The 17,027-nt window shown below is 41.3% G+C and overlaps 1 protein-coding gene across 1 annotated transcript in view; it reads left to right on the top strand.

The window, feature by feature from the left end:
- The window catches only part of PMF1 (polyamine modulated factor 1), a 22,475-nt gene extending 5,448 nt beyond the window's left edge, over positions 1–17,027 (top strand). Inside the window, exons 3-6 of the mRNA XM_044675038.1 lie at positions 2,301–2,406; positions 6,293–6,393; positions 9,784–9,979; positions 16,998–17,027. Coding sequence (XP_044530973.1) covers positions 2,301–2,406; positions 6,293–6,393; positions 9,784–9,979; positions 16,998–17,027 — 433 coding nt within the window. The remainder of the gene's footprint in view (positions 1–2,300; positions 2,407–6,292; positions 6,394–9,783; positions 9,980–16,997) is intronic.

Here is a 17,027-nt window from a genome sequence, read left to right as displayed (position 1 = left end):
GCAGAAGAGTAACAGAGTGAGTTCTTCCCATCATATAATCAGGCAACTCTTTCCACAGCCCTGGAGGCCATGCCATTCCAATTCATTTAGTAACTCACCTTTGACATCTGTGCCAACTGTGACCCTCCCCTGCTCCGATCTATTTACATGCCTAGCTCAGTGCTGAACTCTGTGGATACAGCAAAGAGATTAAGGACATAGTCCTTACCTATAAGGAGTTCACACTACTCCAGCAAAGAAGGTAGGATGGATATTCTTGGGGGAAAGAAGAAGCCTGAAGATTTCCCAGAATGTATTATTTCCCTTTCCCCATCTATTCAAAGAATTAAAAATGGAACTTCAATCTTTTTCCCATTTTCTGTTGCCTCTTGAGGAATTGCCTCCTTTTCATACCCGTTTACATTTGTTTTCCAAATTTGTGTGTCTCCCCTGATTGAAGCTCAATTCTCCTCAGCAGTATAGATAGCTAGTCTAACCCTGTGAGCTGGAGAGATAGGAAGAGTATTTATTCTGTGTCATTCTCTGTTCATACCCCATCCATGCACATGTGTGTATGTGTAGGCTTAAAAATATGCATTTATATACCACACATATTCTCTCCTCTCTCTTTCCTGTTTGTCTCTCTCTCTCTCTCTTTCTCTCTCTCTCTCTCTCTCTCTCTCTCTCTCTCTCAGCAATTCTCTGAGGGATGTATGGCTGAGAAGAAAACACAAGGTAGCTCAAGCTCTCTGCTGCCAATCCTGAGAAAGGATGAGGAAGGACAGAAGTTGACCAAACCAGACATCCAAAAGCCAAACCAGACATCAGGCCACAATTACCCCTGATGAGATGTCCTCATCTTCTCTTCACCATAACTCTGTAGCCACGGACTTGGCCTTTCGAGGGGAACCAGTTGCAAGCAACAATTTGGTTGTATTGGTTGTTTGGGCTTTTGCTTGAGTCAACAGGATACTACTTCTCTAGCCAGAAAGTGGGGGTTTTGTATCCCATATCCTGTATATTGTTCTTTTTTTTATTTTAAGCATTGAGTGAGCTCCACAGGGGGAAAAACATAGATGTAATTCTAGATAATCCTTAGAGGATCATCTTGTCCTAACCCTTTATTTTACAGATCAAAAAACTGACATTCAAAGGAAAGGAACTTGCTTAAGGTCGAACATTCAGGTAGTAGGAAGTGCCAATACTAAAACTCAGTCTCATAATTTTCCCACTTAAAACACACTCTAGTGTAGGATCGCTGATCCTATCATTCTTATTTCTTACACCTCCTAGGGAATTTGAAATAGGGTTGAGAAATGGTTTGATGTAGCAGAGGGAACAAGGTGAGAGATCCATGCAGGGTTATCCTGAAGTGTTGTGTGTGCTGTTATCCCACCCAACTCATTTCAGCATCAGGTTGTAGAGTAGGGATTGTTTGCCTTTCAGTGAATCTCATGAGTATTGGTTTGTTTGTGTGGACTTGGACACTCAGGCACTTATAAGGGGGCTAGAGTACAAAATGTTCTCCTTGTTCCCTCCAGCAGCTTGGGCTCTTCTGGGGGCAGTGCTAGGCTCCCAAGTTGCATCTTCTCCTCCCAGCCCCAGGTGCTTTTCCTAACTAAATTGGAATGTGTCTTGAGGTCGTCTGGGTGGGTGGTATGAAAATGTAGGATGTGTGGTATTAGGCAGTGGAGTAAGAAAAGAGAACACAAAGCAGAGGAGGAAGCAGCCAAGATAACTCATTTAATTGACTCCTTGTATCTGAGAAAAAAAGAGAGCTAGAAATAGACTTTATTTTGGGGAGTGAGGGAAGGGCTCTTCCAACTCTCTCTTTAAAAAAACAACACAAAAAACTCTTCCCTTTTGTCTCAGAATGATACTAAGTATTCAGTCCAAGGCAGAAGAGAGGTAAGGGCTAGACAATTAATGGTTAAATGACTTGACCAGGGTCATACAGTTAGGAAGTGTCTGAGGACACTGAACCCAGGACCTCCTTTCTCCAAGCCTGGCACTCTTATCTACTGAGCCACCAAGTTCCTGCAGCCCAAATTTTGATAAGACAACTACAGATAATTGAAATGTATAAAGAAATAATTTTCTTCAATCCAAGACCCCATCCTGACCTTTGCTCAGAGCAAATACATTTAAATTTAGAGCAGAGACCAGGAAAAGTGAGAGCCTGGATTACCTACCAGAATTCTCAGCCTTGAGATGGTTATGGATAGAGTCGTTCATCTTTCCGGAGGAGGTAATCAAATGAGTAGGTGGGCAGATTCTTGTCATGGTGATTTAATTCTTTATTTTCTCATCCCTTTGTCCAGTTATGAGCGATTTACCAAGTGTTACAAGCGCTTCTACAAACTCCAACCTGAAATGACACGACTAATCTATGACCAGTTTATAACTCAGTTGCAAACATCCATCCGGGTAAGTAGACAAAAAACCCAGCAAATTCTCTTGGCTTTCTGATTCAGCCCCTACATTTTAAGTCTCTCAAGGTTAGGAATTATATCCTGTTTATTTTAAACCCTTATCTTACACCTTAGAATTACTACCATGTATTGGTTCCAAGGCAGAAGAGCAGTAAGCGCTAGGCAATGGGGGTCAAGTGACTTGCCGAGAAGTGTCTGAGGCCAGATTTGAACGTAGGACTGCCCATCTCTATATACTCTATTTATTACTAGTGTCTAGTGCTTAGTAGATAACTATGAATATTAGTTGGATGAGGATGAGGAAGGTTTATACATCTGAGGCAGTATGGTATAGGAGAAAAGAAACCTCTGCAACCTTGGGCTAGTCCTTTTAACTTGTTAGACTTTAACCTTCTCTTCTGTAAAATTTGAAACTTTGTGGGTATGGAAAAAACTCTAAACATTAGTTGCTAAGAGATTGGAAGCAGTAGTACTTTCTGACATATAATTGTTGTTTTTTTTAACTTTTATGTTTATTTAATTAATTTTGAGTGTTTTCCCATGGTTACACAAATCATGTTTTTTTCCCTCCCCTCCTCCCACCTCCCTCCCGTAGCCAATGGATTTTCCACATGTCATTGATCAAGATCTATTTCCATATTATTAATATTTGTACTAGGGTGATCATTTAGAGTCTACATTCCCAATCATATCCCCATCAAAGCGTGTGATCAAGCAGCTGTTTTTCTTCTGTGTTTCTACTCCCACAGTTCTTTCTCTGGGTGTGGATAGAGTTCTTTCTCTTAAGTCCCTCAGAATTGTCCTGGATCATTGCATTGCTGCTAGTAGAGAAGTCTATTATATTCGATTGTACCACAGTGTATCAGTCTCTGTGTACAATATTCTCCTGGTTCTGCTCCTTTCATTCTGCATCAATTCCTGGAGGTCTTTTCAGTTCACATGGAATTCCTCCAGTTCATTATTTCTTATAGCACAATAGTATTCTATCACCAACAGATACCACAATTCCACAATTTGTTCAACTGTTCCCCAATAGAAAGGCTTTTCCAATTTTTTGCTCATTTTTCAATTTTTTGCCACTACAAAGAGCTCAGCTATAAATATTTTTGTACAAGTCTAACATATAATTTAATTGAGCAGGTATTTATAGAGTCCTTACTATATTTCCAGTCCTGGGTTAAATATTAAGTATTATGGGGAATACAAAAATATATGACATGATGTACTTCCTAAAGTACACTTAAGCTTTCACTTAAGTAGACATGGAATAATTAAAACAAGAAAGAACATTTAAATAACAAAATATCTGGTGTGGACAGTATTTTTTTTAAATTTATTTAAGTATTTTTCCATGGTTCCGTGATTCATGTTCTTTTACTCCCCTCCCCACCCCCAAGAACTGACAAGCAGTTTTTCTGGGTTATACCTGTATTATCACTCAATACCTATTTCCATATTATTCATTTTTGTAATAATCTTTTAAAAGCCAAATCTTGTGGACAGTATTTTTTGAATTTTATTGATTTTTTTTCCAGTTATACATAGAAACAATTTTTGACAATTGCTTTCTGACGTTTTGTGGTTCAGATTCCCTCCTTCTGCCCTTCCCTGAGGTGGTAAATAGTCTGATATGGGTTATATTAGTGCTTTCATACAAGATATATTTCCGTATTCCTCATGTCATAACTGAAGACACTTTATATTATTATGGGGAAAACCAGGGGAGTTAAATATTATTTGTGGGCTCAATGGGGTGGATAGGAGACAGGAAGGGACAATGGGTAAGACTTTACAAGCCAGGGAACCAGGTTTAACTATAAGGGGAATAACCATTGACAGAAATGGCAGTTAAGCCTGCCTAATTGTCACCCTGCCCCACCCAGCCTGGAATAACTTCAGAGTATTACATACACACAATGAGGACTTTAAAGTACTAGAAAACACACAGTGAAACAGTTTAATTATAATTTGAGGATAGGAAAGGGGGTTAGGTGAAGCTATGACTAACTCCCCAGGACTGGAGTCAAAGGGATAAGTTCCTTAGCCAACCTGGCTTCTGCCAGATTTTGACAGCTTGGCTAAGGACCTGAGGAAGAGGGCTTGAATTTGGGTTCTCACAACTGTTCCAGAGATGTTTTCAGGATACCAGGAACCAACTCCTCCACAGCCAATGATCCAAAGTAACCAAGTAGGGAGAGATGTCTGCAAACTGTCCACTAGATCACAGGCCACTTCCCTACTCAGAGTTGACTTGCTGGATTGATGTCTTCTGCCATTTCAACCTTCACCACTCTCCAAGATTCCAGGTCAAAAAGGGACTGCAGATTGCACTTCTGCTCTGAACCCCTCACAGCTCAGCAACCTGTCAGTTGGCCCAGCACTCTCCTCCCTACCCCCTGCATTCCATTCAGAATGTCCATGACTTCCAGAAAAGGCTTACACAAATCTGCTTTTAAACTTTTACAGCCTATACCTATTACAATATAGACAACCAAAAACTCATGAAGGAAATAAAGTGAAAGATGGTATGCTTTGATCTGCAATTAGATTCTAATAGTTCCTTCTTTGGCTGTGGATAACATTTTTTTTATCAAGTCCCTTAGGATTATCTTGGAATCTTGGTCTGCTGATAACATTTTAGTCCTTTACAGTTCATTATTGTATAATATTTCTGTTACTGTATACACTGTTCTTATGGTTCTGCTCACTTCACTTTGCATTAGTTCTTATGAGTCTTTCCAAGTTTTTCCAAACTCATCCTATTCATCATTTCTTATGGCACAGTAGTTTTCCATTACAACCATATACCACAGCTTATTCAGCCCTTCTCCAATTGATGGATACCCCATAGATTTTCAATTCTTTGTTATTTCAAAAAGCTGCTAACCCTAAATTCTTTGTGACTTCAAAAAGCTGTAAAACTATTTTTGTACAAATAAGTCCTTTTCCCTTATGTCTGATCTCTGGGATATAAAGTATTGGTTATTGCTGGATCAAAGGATATATGCATAGTTTTAAGACCCTTAAGAATGGGATTTGAATGAGTGGCACAGTGGAAGTGAAGTCAGAAAGACCTGAATTTAAGTCAAGCCTCAGACACTTAGTAGCTATGTAACCCTAGGCAAGTCACTTAACCCTGTTGGCTTCAGTTTCTTTATCAGTAAAATGAGCTGGAGAAGAAAATGGCTAATCACTCTAGTATTTGTGTCAAATAGGGTCATAAATTTAGACATGATTGAATAACAACAAAAAGGATTCGAATAGGCAGAGAAGGAAAAAGAAGTTGTAATAAGTGGAGAAGGAGGAATCATGTCTCAGAATCAGAAGGGGCCTTAAAGGTCATCCAGATAACTTGTATTTGAATAAGAATGATCTTATGGCATCCCAGAGAACTGTTCATCCAGCCTCTGCACAAATAAGAATGAGAAGCTCACTGCCTTCAGGGATAGCTTATCTGCTTTGGACAGCTCTACTTCTTACTGTGGTTTTTCCTTTCTGTCTGTTTTTTCACATTTTCTACCCATTCTACCTGGTTCTGCTTCTTTCCTCTACACCAAAGACATTCAGATTCTTGAAGACAGTTTTGTCACTAAGTTTAACTTCTCCAATATTCCTATTTCTTTGAAGTGATCTTCATATATAGCATCATGATCAGTCTCCTCTGGAGGTGCTGAAATTTATCAGTGTCCTTCTAGAATGTGGAAAAAAGCTATTCTGGCAAGTGAGAGGAATGTGTTGCTAAATTGGTGGTAATAAGATTAAAAAGATAGTGAACCTTAACTGTCAATAATCTGCAGATTTTGTTCCAACAAGCAGCAAGAAGCCAGTGGAGACTTTTGTATACTTCCTACATATTGTTCTCCTTTCTCTTTTATGCTCAGGAAGAAATTTCCACAATCAAGGAAGAAGGGAACCTAGAAGCTGTTTTGAATTCCCTTGATAAGATTGTGGAGGAGGCTGATGACCGAAAGGAACCAGCATGGTAAGAATGGATGGCATGGAAAAGAAAGGGAACTGAACACTTCCTTGTGTGGTCATTTACAGGAAATGTCTGGATCCTCTTCCAAATAGTTATACCTCATAGGAAAGGGTAACACAGTAGGCTTAATCATTATGTAAGAGTTAAATTATGTTTTGACTCAATATGAGAGTTATAAAAGTGGTCACCATTTATAAAATATTAGCCCCTAAGTCAAGATGACTTTTAGCAACTTTTATTTATAACAGGGTAGAGATAGTGAAAATGGGAACTATAGGAAGGAGACAAAGCCTGATCTAGCCTACCAGCCCCCAGTGAAGTCCAGCTTACCCCCCAGCAGGGACTGCCTCAAGTCCCAATCTCCATGTGGAAGTCCTGGTAGTCCTCAGCTAGAAGTCATGGTGGTGTTTTCCGCCAGAGTTTCACCAATGCAGAATGACTCCAAGGAAAAGCGTGTCTCTACAGCTCTACTCACCAACACAGAATCCAAGGGAAGAGTCTCTCCAAAAACCAAGGAAGGAAAAGAGAGCAGACCATGTTGGTCTCTTCTTTAGTACCCCTTTTTCCACATCACTTCCTATCTCTCCCCCTCCTTACAGGAACTAATTGTAGTCTTTCAATTTGCCGAGTAGGGGTACTTTAAGTTCTTGATTTGATAAACTAAAAATAGACAAAGGGTGAGTTAATTCTATCTTCACAATTATTATAGTCAATAATCATTATAAAGCTTTTATATGTGGTGCTTGACAGGTAGTTATTTTGCCATGGTCCCTGCTCCTTGAGAAACATACTGTAATAATTAAAAATTATGAGGCTGAGGGGGCAGCTGGCTGCCATTATGGGGCTCCTTAATACACTTTGACACACATCTAATCTGCTCCTTCACAAGCATGCCCAAGACCCCCAGTTCCTCCATGAGTTGGCTTATAAACTTTTTTCTCCACCCACTAATTCTCACAGGTCATATCTCAGGAACCAGCTAAGTTTCTTAATTTGCCTGGGCGGCAGTGCTTGTGGCTGTCTCGAGATATTTTTTGTCTCTCATTGCTTCCTGTCTCATTGGTTCTTAATTTCCCTTTTTCCAGTAGCCCAGTTATCTCAACTCACTCGTTAGTATTTGATCTCCAGATGACTTCACGTGAGGGACATGGGGAAAAGGAGAAATTTACTTTAGATAATACTGATGTAGAAAGAGCAGAGACCCTACAGTAAGAATAGTAAACTAATATTTAGCTTAACATTTAAGTATTTTCATCATACAGGGTATCCCAAAAGTCTTAATGAGGTTTTAAACTTTATTTGAGAAGTATAAATGCTATAAACTTACAAAAATCATCACTTGAAAGCTTAATTATTTAAATTTCTTTTATACTAATTTAGTTTTGTGAATATTATTTAATAAGTTTTAAATTTTAATTTAACTTTCTGTATGATACTTTCTCGGACCAGTGGAATGATAAAGGGGTTCCTCTTGCTTAGCCACTGTATTTATCTAATCTGCCTCCATTAAACTTGTGGGACCCCATCAAAACTATTGTATATGCATCAATCAAAACCTTGTTTTTCAGATGATCTTAAGGTTATAGGATTACAAATGCAGTCCCTGAGCAGCAACTAATGAAAAATTTTTACAAAGTTCAAAAATAGACTAGAGGAGAGGTGTCAAACACCTGGCCCCTGAACCAGCTTAAAATATACTTGGGAGATATTTACCAAATAAACAAATACAGTAAAACATAGATAATATTATATGTGGTTTTTTTAAGTCAGTTTGCAGCCCACAGGAATCTTTATGTACAATTTAGTGGACTTTGGTTCTATTTGAATTTGACTCTTTTTTTTTTTTTTTTTTAAACCCTTACCTTCTGTCTTGGAGCCAATACTGTGTATTGGCTCCAAGGCAGAAGAGTGGTAAGGGTGGGCAATGGGGGTCAAGTGACTTGTCCAGGGTCACACAGCTGGGAAGTGTCTGAGGCCAGATTTGAATCCAGGACCTCCTATCTCTAGGCCTGGCTCTCAATCCACTGAGCTACCCAGCTGCCCCCTGACTCCTTTCTTCTAAAGAAATATATGGCACAAGATGGAGATTATGTTGAATTTTTTTTGTTGATTTGTTTTGTTTTGTTTTTTAAACCCTTAACTTCTGTGTATTGGCTCCTTGGTGGAAGAGTGGTAAGGGTGGGCAATGGGGTCAAGTGACTTGCCCATGGTCACACAACTGGGAAGTGTCTGAGGCCAGATTTGAGCCTAGGACCTCCCGACTCTCGGCCTGACTCTCAAACCACTGAGCTACCCAGCTGCCCTTGAATTTTTAAAAGTCAGTATTTTAAAGATTTAAATAATTAACCTTTCAAACTCTTTTTTTGTAAGTACGTTTATATTTCTCAGGTTATTAAAATTCATAACTTTGGGGATATTTTATATATGTGTGAAAGGAAAGAACAAGTTTGAAGGGGAGAGCTTTGAGTGCTACCCTTTGTGGAGGTAAAGCAAAGGGAGTAGCTAGAGAAGTATTGTCAAGAGAATGAAATCTATTATGATCAGTTTAGGATGCTGTCCCAGAGCCCTGGCAGGATTTCAGGAGGACTTGTGAGATAAAGAGATGGTCAAGTGAATGATGATGGGAATATTAACAGTGAGGCTTGGGATCATTTATGGACAGGGCTGACCTAGATGTCCTGGACTAAGGAGTAGTTTTTGTGAAACCAACCACCTCTTCTGCCAGGGAAGAGAGAGAAGATACAAGTTGGTTCCATAATCCTCTTAATTTAGACCCTAAAATGAGTACTAGAAATATAAATAATCAACCAGACAGCCTCTCCTGTCTGGGGTATCCTCTTTAGATAGACAGCTTTGTTGTAAATAATTAGGGAAGATCTAGAAGGAGGAAGAAACATGGTTCTACCTCTTAGGAGCTCCAAGTTTGATGAGAGAGACAGGATATACCTCAGGGACTGATGGACAAGACTCTTGTCTTGAGCATATGAGACAACCAGTCAGAGCTCCAAATACTAGTCGGGGTGGAGGAAGAAGAGGGAAGAGTGGCAGGGAAGGGCAGTGTGGCGGAACTTGGAGAGAAAAAAGGGAAAAATCTGATCAGCCCTAAAGGAGAGGAGGGAGGGTTAGAATTGGGAAGAACATAATGGTAGGTTTCATAAGGGGGAGAAGAAGAATTTCCTGGGTAGGATGGTACAAGCTAAGGGCCAGTAGGCCCAGGGGGAATAGTCCTTTGTGCGGTGGTTAGAAATAACAGATAGAAGAAGGCAATAAAAGAAACCTGAAAATCCGAGTTGAGTTAGGATTGGACATGGGAAGTAATTAGTCATTAGGAAAAGGCAACATCCTCCCGGCCATCCCACCTTCATCCCTGATCTCCTTGCCCTCTGTGTCTAGGCGCCCCAGTGGGATTCCCGAAGATGATGTGCGCAGTGCTCTGATGCCCTACTTCTTACAGCAGAAGTCATCCCTGAAGCGCCTGGTCCAGGAGCAGGAAAGGGAGAATGTCAAACTGGCTGAAATGGTCCTGGAAGGGCGGAAGCAGGTGCTGGAGCTACAACAACAGATCCAGGCCCGGAAGCAGGCTTGGCAGGCAAGTGCCCTCCTTCCTCCTTTCTGCCAACTGTGGCCTGTGGCATTCCCAAATCAATGATGTTCTGATGATGATGATGATGATGATGATGATAGTAACAAGTGCTTATCTCATCTGATCCTCAAAATAACCCTAGAAAGTAGCTGCTGTTATTGTTTCCATTTTACATTTGAGGAAACTAAGGCCAAGAGAGGCTAAATCATTTGCCTAGGGTCTCATAGTCAGCACATGTCCAAGACTATATTTGGAACTCAGGTTTTCCCTTCTCCAAATCCAGCACTCTTTCTCTACCATGCCACCAAAGCAGAGCCTGCATTCTAGGAAAGAAGGAGAGCAGTTATATATCGTGGCAAGAATGCCACCAGAGGACTTACTACCAGTGCCCCTTCCTTCCCTGCCCCCTTCAGTCGTCGGGCCTTTATTCTTAAATGTTTACGTGGGAGGCCTCAGGAAAGCTGAAAACCAACAACAATGTATGTATGTGTCTCTGATGGCAGAAGGAAGGACTGATGGGCTCCTGTGGTAGGGATGGAGCATGCTGCCTCTTCCTCACATAGGGGAAGAAGGAAAAGGAAATCATTTTTCCCAACACAGATCAGATTCAAGCCTAGAGACCTTTGTGAGAGGAATGAGGGGAGAATTCTAAAAAACCAACTCTACAAATACAAGGTGGAGAAGGCAAAGATGAACAGCAAGTTGCTGAACACAGTCTTGGGGTATGAATGACTAAAAGTTCAAGAGGAGTCTAGAGTGTGACCCAGTGGCCAACAAAGTGACCCTCACCTTGGGCTGCCTTTGGAGGCTGAAGTGGTCAGTGTTCAGCCACATTTGCAGTCTTCTATTAGGCTCCAGTCCCTGCCCATCAGGAGGGACATTGATAAACTAGAGAGTGTTCAGGAAGGGGCAGCCAGAATGATAAAGATGGTGCCAGAGTAGTCCAGTCAGTAAGCCTTTCTCAAACACCTGAGATGTGCCGAGAGCTGTTTGGCCCTGAGTTCACAAAGACAAAAATGAAATGGTGCAGGGCAGCTAGGTATCTCAGTGGTTAGACTCCAGGCCTGGACTTAGGAGGTTCTGGGCTCATATCTGACCTCAGACACTTCCTAGCAATGTGACCCTGGGCAAGTCACTTAATCCTCATTGCCTATCCCTTGCTGCTCCAATGCCTAAGAATTAATATTAAGACAGAAGGTAAAGGTTTAAGAAAAATAAAATGTTCTCAAGGAGCTTCCACTGTATTGTTTTGGGCGTGAAGAAAGAAGGGAGAGGAATTATGTACAACTATAAGTATATGCAAAAGAAATATAAGGTAACTGGGGAGGAAGCCCCTGCAACTGGGGATGGGGCTTCCTGGAGAAAGTGGTACTTGAGCTGAGCTTTGAAGGAAACTAGGGATTCTCAGAGACAGAAAGAACAGATAGTGCATTTAAAGAATACAGGGTAGTCTGGGCAAAGGCTGGGAAGATGTACTGGTCATGTACAGCAGAAACAGCAGAAGTCAAATTTGGATCACATTTGGAGCATAGGAAGTAGAGGAGTCTATCCTGAGATTGGAAAGGCAAGATAGAGCTGGACTAGAAAAGACTCTGTGTGCAAAATAGGAGTTGGTACTTGATTCTAAAGGCACCTAGGACTTATTGGGCAAGAGAATGACATCGTTAAATGTATGCCTTAGAGAAATCACTTTGGCAAGAATGTAGAGGGTGGATTGAAGAAGGGAAGCAAGAAAGATAAAAGAAACCAAATAGAAGACTACTGAAATAGTCCCAAGTGAGAGGCAATGAAGGCCTGAACTGTGGTAATGATTTTGTGAATAGAGAGAAGGGAATGACTGCAGAAGTAGAAATAAAAATTAGCAACTAATAGGATCTATGGGGTAAAGGAGAATGAAGAATTGAAAATGACTGAGGTTTTGAAACTGAGTGACTAGATGACTGTTGCTTCCCTGAACAAAACCTTGGGAGTTTGGTAGGGGGAGTAGAAAGGATAATTAGTTGTTTTAGACATGTTGAATTGGAGATGTCTAGTAGACTTTTAGGCCAGGATGTCAGAGACATTTGATGATATGAGACTAGAGCTTAGAAGAGAGACTTGAACTAAGATATATAGATTTGGGAGTCATTTGCAAGAGCTGATAGCCAAACCAATGGGAATTGATGAGTCCACCAAAAAAAGGGAACAGAGAGAAAGAAGAGAGTCCAGGACAGAACTTTAGGGTATGTCCATTGGTAGGGCAGGATATGAATGATGCTTGTAGAAAATATAGGTAACGGAGGGCACCAGGGATGTTAAAATAAATCTAAATGATTGTAGGTACACACACTGGGGTTTAGGAGAGACCAGACCAGGTTAGGGAGACCAGAGGTCAGCTATGCTGCTGTTAACTGACAAAATAGCTGTTGATCAACTGTCACCCTTGGGCCAGAGGCTTTGAATCCAACAGGCAAGGTAAAAGGGGTTCAACAGCTTTAATTATGTTTAACTAAAAGGTGGGAAAGGGATTTCTATACTTAAAATCTAAAGGGCAAAACCACAGGGCAAGGGGAGGACTTATTTCTACACTAAGTGATCTAACAGGCAGGGCCCAAGAAGCAGAGCAGTCTCTGGGAGCTGATTCAAGCCTGGTACCAGCCAGACTTGAACAGCACAGCTATGGATCAGAGAGGTGGCTTTGAGGGTTCTCACAGTTTTCCAAAGAGGTTCACAGGATGCCAAAATCCTAGGTAGTCCAAGATACCAAGAAGAGTGAGTGAACTTGAGGTGCTGTCCACCAGGTCTCAAACTCCTCCTCTGCTTGGTTCTGCTCTGTTGGTCTTCTCCTCTTGCTGGAAATCCACCTCCACTCAGGATCCCAAGGAAATCAGGAAGCAGGGTCTGAGATCTCCCTGGGCTGGCAACAGTTTTGCCCACCACTAATGGAGTCTGTCTCTCAGGGCACACACATTTCCTCCTCCTTCATTCTATTCTAGAATGCTCCAGGCTTCCTGCTAGGTCAAACTTAATACTTAATCAATTAACTAATCTTCCTCACAACATGCTCCAACAAAGGAAACTAAGGAGCTTCAGTTAGATGGAAGAAAAGAGGCAAAAGAGAATTGTGTCATTGAAACCCAAAGAAGAAAGAATGTCCACGAAGAAAGGGTAGAGTCATGGTCAGTCATTACAGTGGCCAGAATTTGTAAGTCTTTGTTTGGTAACAGTTTCTGTTGAATAAGATCAAAAACTATTGCAGAGGGTTGAAAAATATGTGAGAAAAGAGGAAGGGACAATAAAGAATATAAGAGCTCTTTAAAGAGTTTGGCTATGAACATGATGAGAGATATAGGATGATAGCTTGAGGGGATGGTAGGATCAAGTGAGGGTTTTTTCACAATAGGAGAAACCTAGATGTGGTCATAGAGAGTAGAGAAGAACTTATAGGAAAGAGGGAGAAAATGAAGATTAGGGAGGAAGAGAATAATTTACCTGATATATCAGATATAACAGAATGATATACCAGAAGAGAAGGGAGGGAATGGGGTCATGGATACATGTAATGGGAGTAATGGCCAAGAGGAGTCCCTCTTCATCAGACAATGGAGTAAAGGAAAAAAGAATGGGGAGTGTCAAGGGATTTTAAGATGTAGAGAAAGTAGCACCTTTCTTCTTAGAAGTATGAGGCAAGATCCTCAGGTGATGAGTGTGGGAAGAAAAGAATATGGGAGGGCTTAGATAAGAGGCTTGAATTGCTTCTGTCCGGAGTTCATTAGAAGGTCAATTAGAGGGGGTATCTGGGGACCTCAGTAGATTGAGAGTTAGGCCTAGAGATGGGAAGTCCTAGGTTCAAATCTGGCCTCAGAAACTTCTTAGCTGTGTGACCCTGGGCAAGTCCCTTAACCCCCATTGCCTAGCCTTTACTGCTCTTCTGTCTTAGAACCAATACATAGTATTGATTCTAAGATGGAAGATAAGGATTTTTTTTTTTAAAGTCAATTAGAGAAACTCATAGAACTCATAGAAAACTCCATTTTCTAAGGCTGTGGAGTGTCTTATTATGATCTATGCTAATGAGCCCTGTGGTCCAGCACCTCTCCCTGGAGCTGCTGACCACTGGCTGCCGCTCAGTGCCTGATGGGTTACTTGGGAGCCACTATTAAGATTGTCATTATTAGAAGTAAGGATATGCAAAATAGAAGTAATTCTGACCTTCACGTAGAGTAACCCATGACTGCTGCTGGAGATAGCCGAGTATCACTTCCAGCAATTGCTCCTATATAAGTGCTGCATGCAGCAGAGAAGTGACCCCTACCATCTTGGCCCTCCAAAATCAGATCCAGACTTCTTTGGGAAGTCAATTTGTCCATTCATGAAAACTACATTGGAACACCCAGAGCACCCAGGTTGCTCATGACACCCATGCCTGAGTAGGTGGTATATCATCAAGCCCAATAAAACCAGCCCTGGCCCCTCTCCTAAAATGGTAACACTCTCCCTGCTGCTCCCCTGCTCCTGACATAAGCTAGGCTCAGAGTCCATTTCCCCCTTCCTTCTCCCCCTGGCCCCTTTGATTAAGGAAGCTGCTTGAACTTAAAAGAAGTTCTGATGTGTATGTGTGTATGTTTTAAAAGGAAAATAAAGTGAAATACCAAAACTGAAGGCAAGGATCCATACTTTTTAACTGTTCCCTTTGTGCTTTCTAGCAGCCTCAGTAACCTTGTTTACTCTATATTCATTGAAAACTAATAAACTTTGAGCAGCTTTTTTTTTAAAAGAAAATCATTTAGTTTAGGAGTAAAAGGATTGCCTTGTTGCAGTGAAATTAGATAACATAAATTTATAGTGGGCCCAGGCTGCATGGTTGGGTGATGTTCTCTGGGTATGGAGGAGGTAGATGAGAATAATATAGGATAGGGATTTGTAAGGCATCAGGAGCAATAGGACAAGGGAGCAAGGGTTTCAGGAGCAGAAGGCAGTTTGATGTTGGGCTGGTTAAATATAGATTACGAAAGGGAAGCTGAAACAGAAGTGATGGCCTAAGAGGGCCCTCAGAGATAGAGCAGCTGGAGATTATAGTTAAGATCAAGGATGTCATTAATAGGACTGAAGCATAGGGAGGAATAGGATGATATAATGATTAATTGGATAAGGGAATTTTAGAATTCTTGGTCATGGAAATGGAATAATCACTTGTAGGTGATAACAAGATTAAGGGTATGCTATCCTTGTGTGCAGAAGACTTGGAATAGAAGAGTAGATCACAAGAGTTGAGAGTGAGGAAGTGAGAAGTTAAGGTGTTTGAAATAACATCATGTGTGTTCAGATCTCCAAGTATAAGGACAGGAATTGGAGTGGAGGGAAAGACTTGGAGCCATGTACTGAACTTCATGAAAGTCAGGAGAATGACCTGGAGGCAGGAGATAACTGTCCCCAGGATCTGAATTGAGCAATATATTTGAATAGAATGAAGCTCAAAGGAGGAGAAGCTGCTGAGTTTCTGTGTCAGAGGGAAAGTTTGGAAGTGGCAATGGGGAGTAAGAAATACTTCAGTTCCTTGAGAACCAGTATGTTGGGGGCTGGGTATGAGAGAAGATGCAGCCAGTACCAGAAAAATAGTCTAGAGTTCAGTATCATGTGCTGTGAGTTCTAGAAGATAGGAGCACAAGAGGAAGAGGTATAAAATGAAAGGATGTTTATTAATGCTGTAACTCAGGTTCCAAATGGCACAGTGGAAGGGGAGGGAAGAGCTGGGCTGGAAAATAAGAGGGATAGAGTTAAGGTGGATGGGTAGACAAGTGGGGGAGTAGAGATCAACCCTTGGGCGGCCAACTATTTAGATGTGTTCCGGAGAGTAAGAAATTGTAAGAACTTGTTGGCTATGGGGGACAAGACCAAGAAGTAGATCCTAGCACTTTTACTGATGACAACAAATGACTGCTATGTCTGGATTGGCTCTGCCAGATGGGAATCAGTTGAAGAAATTTGGGGATGAGAAGGGAACGAGGCCTAAAGAAGAGAAGATTTGGGAGTAAAGGGAAATGTGGTAGCTGTCTTCAAGGATCTGAATGAAGGTTTGTCATCTGAAAGAGGGAGTGTGCTTATTCTATCAAATCTAGAGGACAGAACCAGGAATAAAGAGGTACATTTATGCTTGAGGTCAGGAAGAACTCTTAACACCCAAAAGTTTCCCAAAGTGGGTTGGGCTGGGGTGCTCAATACATAGTGAGCTCCTAGGCCAGGTATGTTGTAGAAGGGTTCCTATTAAGGAATGGATTCCAGTGATGGGCAAACTTTTTAAAGAGGGGGCCAAAGGAAAGGAAATGCTCATCTGTCAGTCTGTTTCTAAGGCAACTCTTTCGAATTTTCATTGTATTGTATCCTACTCATGGTATTCATCAGATTAGGAATAATGTCACTGAATAGAAACATTTCAGAGGGCTGCATCTGGCCCTCGGGACATAGTTTGCTCATCACTGGTCTAGGAGATCTGGAGTTTAAAAATTGTTTCCTGAAGCAGCAGAGAGAAGCCCAGGGATGCTTATCCAGATGGGATAAAGAAGACCTTTTGTTGGTAAATGAAGATAGAGGAACTTGGGGCAGAAACAGTTCCAGAGGTGGAGCTGGTTGTGATTGACAGTGACAGCTGAGGAAACAAGCAGCTGCTCATAACTCACAGCCCTGGCTCAAGTCATTCCTCTTTCTAATTTCTCTGGTGGCAGGTGGCAGGACCTATTGCCACCCATTCCTCTTAGAAAATTTTCTCTGTCATTCTATTGAAGGAACTTGTTTTCCTTTGGTTTATGGGGTAGGAGTGATCTTATTGAATATAGGTGCCAAGGGAGAAGAGTAGCAGGAGTACAACAAACTCCCTCAAGAAAAACCCTTACCAACATATCTAGAAAGTCTACCAGACTAAATCCTGATCAGGAAAAACAAGAAAGAAAATCACAAGGAATTTTTCCAGTCAGTGTCTGCAGAGAGGTCTGTGGGTATTGTAGATGGGGTCTGGCACACTGGCTAAAGCACTTCCACACACCGAGAGGCTATGCATAGGGAAAAGAGAAGGTTGTAG

Source organism: Gracilinanus agilis, chromosome 4 (genome assembly GCF_016433145.1).
Source record: "Gracilinanus agilis isolate LMUSP501 chromosome 4, AgileGrace, whole genome shotgun sequence".
Classification (NCBI taxonomy): domain Eukaryota; kingdom Metazoa; phylum Chordata; class Mammalia; order Didelphimorphia; family Didelphidae; genus Gracilinanus; species Gracilinanus agilis.
The sequence above is the reverse complement of the archived record's forward strand: the minus strand, read 5'-3'. Positions and strand labels throughout refer to the sequence as shown.